At 45.4% G+C, this 12084-nt stretch overlaps 1 protein-coding gene across 1 annotated transcript in view; it reads left to right on the top strand.

The window, feature by feature from the left end:
• Positions 1-8254, top strand: part of SGSH (N-sulfoglucosamine sulfohydrolase) — a 69416-nt gene extending 61162 nt beyond the window's left edge. Inside the window, exon 8 of the mRNA XM_068263528.1 lies at positions 6564-8254. Coding sequence (XP_068119629.1) covers positions 6564-7120 — 557 coding nt within the window. The 3' untranslated portion in view covers positions 7121-8254. The remainder of the gene's footprint in view (positions 1-6563) is intronic.
• Positions 8255-12084: the final 3830 nt, after the last annotated feature.

The raw sequence follows: 12084 nt of genomic DNA, 5'->3' as shown, positions 1-12084 counted from the left end.
TGGTGAGAACAGTCAGTGAACCCCCAGACCAGCACCAAAGACCTACAACATCATCTTTCTGCAGATGGAGTCACTGTGCACTTTACACAAGGAGATGCTGTATGCAGAGGAAGACTTTTCTCCGCCCACAGCACAAACCGAGCCGCTTAAGGTATGCTAAAGCACATTTGGACAAGCCAGCTTCATTTTGGAATAAGGTACTGTGGACTGATAAAACCAAAATTGAGTTATTTGGGCATAACAAGGTGCGTTATGCATGGAGGAAAAACACAGCATTTCAAGAAATACACCTGCTACCTACAGTAAAATATGGTGGTGGTTCCATCATACTGTGGGGACTGGGAATCTTGTCAAAGTTGAGGGACGCATGGTTTCCACTCAGTAACAGCAGATTCTGGAGACCAATGTCCAGGAATCGGTGACAATCCTGAAGCTGCGGCGGGGCTGGATCTTTCAACAAAATAACGACCCTAAACACTGCTCAAAATCCACTAAGGCATTCATGCAGAGGAACAAGTACAATGCTCTGGAATGGCCATCTCAGTCCCCAGACCTGAATGTAATTGAAAATCTGTGGTGTGAGTTAAAGAGAGCTATCCATGCTCGGAAGCCATCAAACCTGAATGAACTAGAGATGTTTTGTAAAGAGGAATGGTCCAAAATACCTTTAACCAGAATCCAGACTCTCATTGGAACCTACAGGAAGCGTTTAGAGGCTGTAATTTCTGCAAAAGGAGGCTCTACTAAATATTGATTTCATTTCTTTTGTGGTCCCAAATGTATGCACCTGCCTAATTATGCTTAAACAATTATTGCACACTTTCTGTAAATCCAATAAACTTAATTTCCCTTCTCAAATATCACTGTGTGTGTCTCCTATATGATATATTTAACTGACTTTTTTTATCGTAACAGCCAACGATTTATACAGGAAAATCATGACCATTAACAACGTTACCCAAACTTTTGCATCCCACTCTACCTACCACTATCCATCATTAAATGTTACATGAAATTCATTTGTAAAACAGACTTGTGACTTTCAAATGTAGATACTTAACCACTTCACCACTGAGGGGTTTTACCCCCTGACCACCAGAGCAATTTTCACCTTTCAGCGCTCCGTCCATTCATTCGTCTATAACTTTAGTATTACTTATCGCAATGAAATGAACTATGTCTTGTTTTTTCCGCCACCAATTAGGCTTTCTTTAGGTGGGACATTATGCCAAGAATTATTTTATTCTAAATGTGTTTTAATGGGGAAAATAGGAAAAAATGTGGGAAAAAATTATTATTTTCAGTTTTCGGCCATTATAGTTTTTAATTAATGCATGCTACTGTAATTAAAACCCATGAAATTTATTTGCCCATTATTCCCGATTATAAAACCGTTTAAATTATGTCCCTATCACAATGTTTGGCCCCAATATTTTATTTGGAAATAAAGGTGCATTTTTTTCAGTTTTGCGTCCATCCCTAATTACAAGCCCGTAGTTTATAAAGTAACAGTGTTATACCCTCTTGACATAAATATTTAAAAAGTTCAGTCCCTAAGGTAACTATTTGTTTTTTTTTTATTGTATATATTTATTTTTATTTTTTTTAAATTAAAAAAAAAAAAAAAAATTGGGGAGTGTGGGAGGTAATGAGTTAATTTATTATGTAAAACAATTTATTTGTATGTGTAAAATGCATTAGGGTGTAGTTTACTATTTGGACACAAGATGGCCACAGTGAGTATGTTTACATGCGACCTGTAAGCGACCAGAAGGACGCTTACAGGAAGCAGTAGGAGGCTGGGAGACTCACAATGATCGCGCTGTTTCTGAAAGAAGCAGCAGATCATTGCGGGGGCTTAGATCAACGAACGGGAATGGATTTTCCCGTTCATTGATCTCCGGGCAAGCGGGCGGCGGCGTGCACGAGCGGTGGGTGCGCGCGCACGAGCGGCGGTAGCGCGGACAGCGGCGGGAGCGCGGAAGGTACGGATTTCTCCGTCCCTGGTTTTTTAGGAGGGAAAAAAGGGGCGGAGAAATTCGTACCGCCGGGGGTAAAGTGGTTAAAGTATATCTGTAGCAAATAAAAAAATGTATGCGTGTATATATAATATAATAATATTACTTTTTTTAATCGTAATAACAACCAACAAATTATACAGGAAAATCATGACGATTAACAACGTTGCCCAAACTTTTGCATCCCACTGTATATGCCCCGGTATAGTAGCTCCAGTATGGGTAGAATAGTTGACTGGCATAGCTTAGGTGGCCAGCCTGCTCCCCCCCCTCCCCCTCCGTTCCCGCGGCCGCCTCTCGTGTATCCTTCTGAGCTGGTGGGCACTACCGCTATGCCAGTTCCTGCTGCGCCTCCTCTCCCGTGTCACAAGCGTCTTCTCTGCTTCTCCCTGCCTCCTCCCCCTCTGTAGTTACATGGCTGCAAGAAAATGGCCGCTGATGTCCGCATTTGTGGACATCGGCGGCCATTTTCTTGCAGCACTGCTCTAGTTGCAGACGGAGCAGGAAGAGAGAGGCAGCAAGCAGTGACACATACCCAGTGCTGCCGCAACACATTAATGTGTCGCGGCACACGGGTTGGGAACCACTGCTCTAAGGTCTAGTTCATAGGAATAGTTTTTCTGTGCACTGATCACACAAGGTCCACTAAGGACCCATTGCCATTCAAGTATTGCAATATACAACAGATTGTGTGTGTCCAAGTTGGTATCGGCATATGGCACATAACCATGCGATTGAACAAGTTGCTGTTGGGCTGTTTCCTGCTTAGATGTACATGAAGGTGGCTGATTAATGTACTGGTTAAGGGCTCTGCATCTGACGCAGGAGGCCAAAAATAAAATTTTGTCTCTTCCTGTTCAGTAAGCCGGCACCTATGCAGTAAGCATGCCTTGGGCAAGACTTCCCAACACCGCTTCTGTCTACTGAGCGAGCTCTAGTGGCTGCTGCTCTGGTACTTTGAGTACGCCAGGCGAAAAGTGCGATATAAATGCTTTGTGTCTTGTCTTGAAGGTACTTCATTGTGCCATCCCCAAATGTTAATTGGTATTGGATCAGATCTCTGCTGAGATATGATCTAATATTGGGTGGTAAAAGCTGGCAAGCAGGTAAACCATGTATATCTGGTAGATATTGGCCCTTCACCAGGTCTAATAGTGTACCTAAGGCTACTGAAGGTTCACAGTGGGAGCGGCATTGTGTTCCCTATAAAAACAGGAACACAACGGAACAAAGAAGCCCCACCGCACGTTATGCGACCTTTCCGTCACACACAGTAAAGCATACAGTCCATGGAAAGTATGCTTCACTGCCTCTGTTAACATACATGTTATAAGGTAATGCACTGTTCAGTTCATTTATCGATAAACCCTTTTATCTTATATTTTGTGACTCTTTGAAGTTGGATAGTTCCAATAGATTGACGCACAGCCAATGTTTTCCCATTATTTAAGAAGGGCAAAAAGATCAGAGCTGGGAAATTAAAGACCTAGAAGCTTAAAGAGAATCTGTATTGTTAAAATCGCACAAAAGTAAACATACCAGTGTGTTAGGGGACATCTCCTATTACCCTCTGTCACAATTTCTCCGCTCCCCGCCGCATTAAAAGTAGTCAAAAACAGTTTTAAAAAGTTTGTTTATAAACAAACAAAATGGCCACCAAAACAGGAAGTAGGTTGATGTACAGCATGTCCACACATAGAAAATACATCCATACACAAGCAGGCTGTATACAGCCTTACTTCTGAATCTCAAGAGATCACTTGTGTGTGTTTACCTTCTGTCCCCAGCTTCTCTCATGCACTGAACATTACAGGCTTCCTGCAGACAGCTCTGCCTATGTCGTTAATTCCTCAGTATGTGACAGACCAGCTCCTTTCACAGCCTCCAGAGGAGGATTTTTATCCAGCTCTCTTCTAACACTGATAAGATAGCAGAGAAGCTGCTGGCTTATGTAAATAAAACACACACTGGAGTGTGCATAGAGGAACAGTTCAACACTGAAGAACTTGGCAGCCTTCCAGACACAGGCCGACAAGTCTGACAGGGGAAAGATACATTGATTTATTACAGAGATGGTTATAGTAGAAAGAGCTGCAGTAAGCCAGAACACATTAGAATAGGTTTAGGAACTTGTAGGATGGTAGAAAAAACGTTGTAATTTTTGTTACAGAGTCACTTTAACTTCAGTGGTGTGCAAACTACTATGAGGGGTTCCTAAGAGATGCTAAACAAGACTTTGTAGCAAAGAATAATCTAATTTTGTAGAATCAGCATGGGTTTACTAGAGTCAAGTCTTGCTTGACTAACATGCTCAGCTTTTATAAGGTGGTGAATGCTAGTGTGGATATTGGGAATGCTGCAGAAGTGATATACAGTACTGAGACTTTTCAGTCCCCAGACCTGAATAGCGTTCCCCGCAACAGTCTGGTGCAAACGATGAGGATGCAAGGACTGGGGAAGAGTCTGTGTTCAATTGGCTAATACACAGAAAGCAAAGACTTGTGGTCAATGGATCATATTCAAAATGGGTGAATGTTAGCAGTGGGGTCCCACAGGGGTCAGTACTGGGCCTAGTACTCTTCAATTTATTTATCAATGACCTAGTAGATGCAGTAATGTTGCTATTTTTGCAGCTAATACAAAGCTGTGCACAATTCTCAACTCTCAGGAAGATGACATACTGCAGACGGATCTGAATATGATGGCTATATGGGCACATAAATGACAGATGAAATTCAATATTGAAAAATGGAAAGTCATGCATTTTGGTCATACCAACATTCTAGCACCACAACATCAATGTGATACAGATGGGGATTTAGGAGTACTCATTAACAAGTTAATCCTATAGAATGCCAAGCAGCTGCAGCTAAAGCAAATATAATTTTGGGATGTATGAAAAGGGAAATAAATAACTCAGGATGCTAGCATAATACTCCACCTATTAACTCTCTAGAAAGGCTGTATCTGGTATATGGAATTCATTTCTGGGCACTGCCTTATAGGAGGGACATTGCGGTTTTAGAGTAGGTGCAGAGACGAGCATCAAAATTGATTGAAGGGATGGAAAGTCTTGCTTACCAGGAAAGGTTAGATAAACTAGGCCTGTTTAGCCTGGAAAGAGTGCCTTTTAACCTCCTTGGCGGTAATATTACCGCCGTAGGGCACCGCTCAGGCCCCGCTGGGCCGATTTTCATAATTTTTTTTCTAAAACACGCAGCAAGCACTCGTGTTCGAGACGATCGCCGACGATGCGCCGCTACCCGCCGCGTAACAGGACGCCCCCCCCCCCCCCCGAGACCCCGTGCGCAGCCTGGCCAATCAGTGCTAGGCAGCGCTGGGGGTGGATCGGGACTACCTGTGACGTCACAACGTCTGACGTCATTCTGTTCGTCGCCATGTCGACGGGGGAAGCCCTAAAGGAAATCCAGTTCAGAACGGGATATCCTTATGGGCAAGCGCGCCGGCGGCGATTGGAGGGGTGGGAGGGATGCTGCAGGGAGGGGGGAATCATGTAGCTAGTGCTAGGCTAGCTACATGATTTAAAAAAAAATGCAAAAAATACTGCTGCGCCGCCACCCTGGCGCAATCAATAGAACGCCAAGGTGGTTGACAGAGGAGATCTAATTAACATGTATAAATACATCAGAGGGCAATATAAAAGCTTGGCAGATGAGCTTTTTACCCCTAGGCTTTTGCAAAGGAATAGAGTACATGATCTGCGCATGGATTACATTTTTTTCCATTAATTTAGAAAAGGGTACTTGTCAGTAATGATTAAAATGTAGAATGTATTACGAGAAGTAGCTATGGCAAATTCTATATCTGCATTTAAGGGGAGCTGCATTTAAGGTACACGCACACTACAGAAGCCAACGACTGGTCCGTCGGACCCTCCTGCTGGGTGGACTTTCAGCAGAGGGTCCGACGGACCCGTCGTTGGCTTCTGTAGTGCGCGTGTGCACACCTTTAGATGCTTTCCTTGCTTTGATGGACATCCATGGCTATAATTACTAGGTAATTACCTGTGGTGGTGTTCCAGCGATTTTATCTAATTGCCATCTGGAGTCGGGTGAAAAATCCTTATAAGGCATGGACCAATGCCTTATAAAAAAAATCCATACCTTCTTTGGATCAACAGGGATTTGCGAGGGTGCAGTACAGTGTTGCAACTTATTTTCTGGTTGAACTCGATGGTGTTTTTTGGGGTTTTTTTTTTGTTTGTTCTTTGTTAGTTTTCCAACCCAAATTATTATGCAACTGAATTGGGATACTGTTGTTCACATTGTATCGGCTGCACTCTGAACGTCCCATAGACTTACTATTGCAGTGCGACTTAGGATGTCTCCATATAGTCTCACTGATGTGCCCCACTGGTAACAGGGCCTTAGCCTTTTAATAGTGAATGCACTTTACATTTGAGATGATGACATTGTAATGTGTGTTGGATGCTTGTTAAAATTTTACAAATGATTTAAAACCGTTTTAAACTTTCACAGATACATAAGATGCTGGTTAATTTTTTTTTCTTCTGTTTTTTCTTAGATATTACTCCAACAATTCTAGACTGGTTTTCTGTTCCCTATCCCCGTTACGAGATCTTTAAAAAGTCTATACATTTGACTGGTAAATCCCTCCTTCCGGCTCTGCAGTCCGAACAGCCGTGGACCACTGTATTCGGCAGCCAGTCACACCATGAAGTCACCATGTATTATCCAATGAGATCCATTCAGTATAAGCAATATCTTCTTATACACAACCTAAATTTCAAGATGCCATTCCCTATTGATCAAGATTTTTATGTATCTCCTACTTTTCAAGACCTTCTAAACAGGACTGTGTCTGGACAGTCTACCAACTGGTTCAAATCCCTTCACAGCTATTATTATAGAGAGCGCTGGGAACTGTATGACCGCTCAAAAGATCCTGAAGAGCTAAAAAATGTTGCTGGTGATCCAGGCTATCGTGATCTACTGTCTACTATGCAGGACCTGCTAATCAAATGGCAATGGGAGACATCCGATCCCTGGGTGTGTGCACCTGATGGAGTCCTGGAAGAGAAACTAGACCCACAGTGTCGGCTTCTTCATAATGAACTGTAATGTGCCAATACTTGTTTACAGTGGCATAACTACAAGTCTTGGGGCCCCCTAGCAAACCTTTGATTGGTCCCACCATATTCAATCTCTTTTACTCTTTCCCTTATGGGGACTCTGATGGCCAAGGGGGCCTATCTGACAGGGTTCATACAAGTGTGGCTACTATGACTCCATAACCAGTGTGGCCATAACACCTGCTTTGGAGGGGGAGCACTGTATCAGAGGGAGAGTAAGAAGTTGGGGCTACCCTACAGCGGCTGTACCCCAGTAGTTAAACATCTGCTTGTTCATAACCTCTGCCATTAATCTAAAAATCCTGCTTTGATGTCGGGATACTATAAAACACTCCAAAAGCTGAGAGATAACAATGGTAGGGCAATGTCTGATGGGATACATGGAGACCAAAGGTAAATGCTACAGTGGGGAAAATTAGTTCTGCGTGTTGATTTGACGAGGGAAATTAAATCCAATCTCCAGCCTCAAATCTAATTATACCATCTTAACTATATGCAATGTAATGTTTGCAAGTAAAAATTCTGTCTTGTAATCATGAACATGTGACCAGGAGCTTTGAGCACAGTAGGATTTCTGTCTTTATGGGCGTGGCTATTGCCAGTGCTTGGTTTGTATCATCCCCACAGTTCAAACTGCAAGGTGAAGGCACAGACTTAATATCTCAGAGTCACGTCAGCTAGCCCCCGTCCTGACCTCTCCCTTCGGTGAGGGACCTGGCAAAGATAAAGTCCCTACTTGCTTCAAGGCATGCATCATCATTCCTGTCCCGAAAAAGCTTGGGGCTTCTGACCTAAACAACTTCAGGCCCGTTGCCCTAACATCAGTGGTCATGAAGACCTTTGAAAGAGCGGTCGTGTCGCTGCTCAAGAACGCTACTCTGGACTGACTGGACCCTCTCCAGTTCGCGTACAGGGCAAACAGGTCCACTGACTATGCTACCGTCTTTCCCCTAAAGTAAGACCTACCCCGAAAGTAAGGCCTCCCTTATATTTCAAGCATGCTTGAAATATAAGGCCTACCCCGAAAATAAGGCCTAGCTGGGGGCGGGGCGCTGTGTGTATGGGGAGGTGCGTGGTCTCTTACCGCACCTCCCTTGTGGCTGCGTCCCCCTCCGTTCCTGGTAACTCCTCCGGTGGCGGCGGCATAGTAATCCATCTGTGAGGGCGCCCTGTGACCCTCACGCAGTACGCTAGGCCGGCTCTGCGCTGGCGCCCTCTTCCTGTCATCATGTGCGCCCGGCAGATGCGTCCCAGGCGCACATTGATTAATCAGTGTGCGCCTGGGACGCATCTGCCGGGCGCACATGATGACAGGAAGAGAGCGCCAGCGCAGAGCCGGCCTAGCGTACTGCGTGAGGGTCACAGGGCGCCCTCACAGATGGATTACTATGCCGCCGCCACCGGAGGAGTTACCAGGAACGGAGGGGGACGCAGCCACAAGGGAGGTGCGGTAAGAGACCACGCACCTGCCCATACACACAGCGTCTAGCCCCTCCCACCCCCGAAAATAAGCCCTAGCACACATTTCCTCCCCAAAAAGAATATGACAGTGTCTTATATTCGGGGAAAGACGGTATTAACATCAGCCTGGAGTTTATCCCTGACCACCTCGACAGGCTGAACTCATACACTAGAATTCTTCTCCTAGACTTCAGCTCGGCCTTTAATACTATCTGTCCCCGGATTCTGCATGACAATCTCAGAGCTAAATGTCCAACCCTTAGTCTCTGGATCATAGACTTCCTCTCGAACAGGTCCCAGGTTGTTAAGCTGGGCGACATATCCTCCAGTCCCAGAGTGACCAACATTGGAGCCCCTCAGGGCTGTGTCTTGTCACCATTTCCGTTCTCTCTATACACGAATAACTGCATATCCACAGAGGTTCCGGTCCATCCTTGCTAAGACTACCAGGCGCATGAACACTTTTTTTTCCCACAGCTGATAGACTCTTGAACTCTGCCCATTCCACTGACCCCCCCCCCCCCCCCCCCCCACCTTCGGCTGCGGCCGCTCTTGTTTACCACCTTGCCTGGTTGTACTAGAATTATTATCTTCTGCTACACACTGCTATCCCTGCTAGACCCGCAATTGCGTTACTGCAAATGTTGTATTACTCCTGTTCTGTTGCATCGCTCTTGTTCTGTTGTACTACTCTGTATCATCTTGTCTGTTGTATTACTATCTCTGTGCCAATCGATGTGCCAAATCCAATTCCGGGCACGGTCCAACCGTGCTTGGCGAAATAAATTCTGATAGCAACCTGTAACAAATTAGTCTTTGGTGCAGGGAGTGGGCAGTGTCTGGGCTCCTACTAGGTATTTTACAAGGGAATTTTAAGTTAGCTGGCATGTAAAAAAAATAGATCATAACATTATTACTAAAATGTGGTAATGAATCGTGGCCTTTTTTAGAGGTTTTTATTACACCTTTCTGGACAAAATTCACAGAATAGAACTGGATGAATGTAAGTATGGTGTGTGTAATGCTTTTTTAAATTGTGCATTGTTACTTGCTGCAGATTGGTCTGACATGCAATATACACTGTCAATTTAATTGACTTATTGGATGTACAACAAAGGCTGTTACAATTTTTAATTGGTTCTTTACCACCCGTTATATTTTAGGGCGGTTTTACACCTGGTCTGTGCAATGCCCCACCCCGTTGCAACGCAACACAAAAAATGCCTAACATGACCCTGTGGCAGTGTGTGCCAACAGGTTTATATGCATAGCGCCGCACGCCCTTCGCCCAATGACGTACCCCGTGCTGGACAGGAAGTACCTCACTGCAATTCCTGGGTTTACCTGTCTTATTCCTGTTGTTCGGCTCGCCACGCCTCCGCCACCAACGTGTTCAAAATTCCTGCATCGCCCATTAACTTAATTACTTCCGTCTCTGTGGGCGTCTGGTAGCGCGCTGTTGACGTAATGCGCCAGCTCGGGCACTTCCAACGGGATGCAGTAAGTGTGCTAGGCCCCATTGCCTTGCCGTTGTGTTAACCTGCGGTAAAACAGGGTAACGCAATGCAGGTTTAAAAGGAACTTTAATGACCATTACATCCAAAAATGACAGAGTAATTGTTCATAGTTTCCTGCAAGAGGAATATCCCCCAAACTTTCCAGCCAGATTCTGGTGTACTGATTTTTGTATTCTAAATGTTCAATAAATTTGTGATGAAATCGTAACTGTTTCTTGTAGTCTTTCTAACTCTTTCACATTACAGTAATATACTGTACATTTTTACCACTGTTCTTGACAGGCGCAAGGAAGGTAAGAGGTTGAGGAGAATTCACATTAAAGAAGGTAAACTTTCTTTCTGTTTGCATATTGTAATAAGCTTTATCAGCGCTGTCCAACTGGCGGCCCGCGGGCCGCATCCGGCCCACCAGGCCTCCAGTTGCGGTCCGCTCCTCTCTCCGAGATGCAGGCATGGCGTGCGCTATGGGCGCCATGCCTGCTCCCTCTTGTGTGGCCTCTCCTGTGTCCCCGCTGCCTCACAGCTCAGACCTCACAGATCGCGGCGACTGAGGCAAACAGAGTGTGCATATCAGTCACTTCCGCATGTGACGTTCTGCCGCGCGGGTGTTATGCGCGCGCTCTGCTTGTTTCAGTCGCCGCGATCTGTGAGGTCTGAGCTGTGAGGCAGCGGGGCACAGGAGAGAGGTAACGGGCGAGGCAATGGAGGAACACCTGTCACTTACTGGGGGGGGGGGGCACCTGTCACTATCTAACTGGGGGGACACCTGTCACTATCTAACTGGGGGGGGGGGGCACCTGTCACTATCTAACTGGGGGGGCACCTGTCACTATCTAACTGGGGGGGGGGGGGGGGCACCTGTCACTATCTAACTGGGGGGGGGGCACCTGTCACTATCTAACTGGGGGGGCACCTGTCACTATCTAACTGGGGGGGAACCTGTCACTATCTAACTGGGGGGGGCACCTGTTACTACCTCATCCGGACACACCACAGCATCACCGCCAGCCCGGCCACAGCAGCACCGCAAGGCCTTTCAGCCCACACATCATCACCAATCTGGCCAAAAACACTATTGCCAGGCCAGCCAGGCACAGCAGCCAGTAGAGGAGAATACAGAAGCCAGGTGAGAGGTGTCTACCATATTAAAGGGGCATTCTGCCTATTTATATGAAATGCTCTCTATTTATGTGGCTCATGACTGCTGAATTTGTCGTGTTGGGGGCCTCATGATTTGTTGGGGGCATCACGATTGCTGATTGTCTTGTTGGGAGCCTCATTATTTTTTGGGGGCCTCATGATTGCTGAATTTGTCTTGTTGAGGGCCTCATGATTGCTGAATTTGTCTTGTTGGTCACATGATTGCGAACTGCGAGACTATGGAAAAGCTGAATCATCATCATGAGACAATGGCATTAAACCTTTTTTAGCTTTTTAAAACGGAAAATAAAACTGGGAGGTTCTTAAAAAAGAATATATTTTTCAGGAGTAGGATGGATGAAATTGTTTATCTTCAGAGTTTATTTTCAACTTGGATTTTCCATAATGTTCATGTATGAGTTAAAACGTTTGTACAGTATTTAGTTTAAATTGCTGTTGCCACTTTGCGAGAGATAAGTGACTTTTGGGTTGCAGTTTGGGCACTCGGCCTCCAAAAGGTTCGCCACCACTGTCCTAATCTAATGTCCCACATTGCTAAGTTCATGTAAATTTGTCTCCACCTGTGGCCACACCCACATTCTGGTCCATGGCCACACCCATTTTTCGGCGCGGCGCGCTACGCTCTACTCGCAACGGAACCCCCATGTTTTTTTTTCTCCCGGGGGGGTGGGGGGTCTGCGGCTCTAGCAAGAACCTTCGGCCCTCCACCATGGGGTCTGAAAAAAAAAAAAAGGCCCGTGAAGTTGGACAGCACTGAGCCATATAAACAGTGGAGATTTTCTTGTTATCCATGTCCCTGCTTCAGCTTTCCAGT

This window comes from Hyperolius riggenbachi, chromosome 12 (assembly GCF_040937935.1).
Source record: "Hyperolius riggenbachi isolate aHypRig1 chromosome 12, aHypRig1.pri, whole genome shotgun sequence".
Lineage (NCBI taxonomy): Eukaryota > Metazoa > Chordata > Amphibia > Anura > Hyperoliidae > Hyperolius > Hyperolius riggenbachi.
The sequence above is the reverse complement of the archived record's forward strand: the minus strand, read 5'-3'. Positions and strand labels throughout refer to the sequence as shown.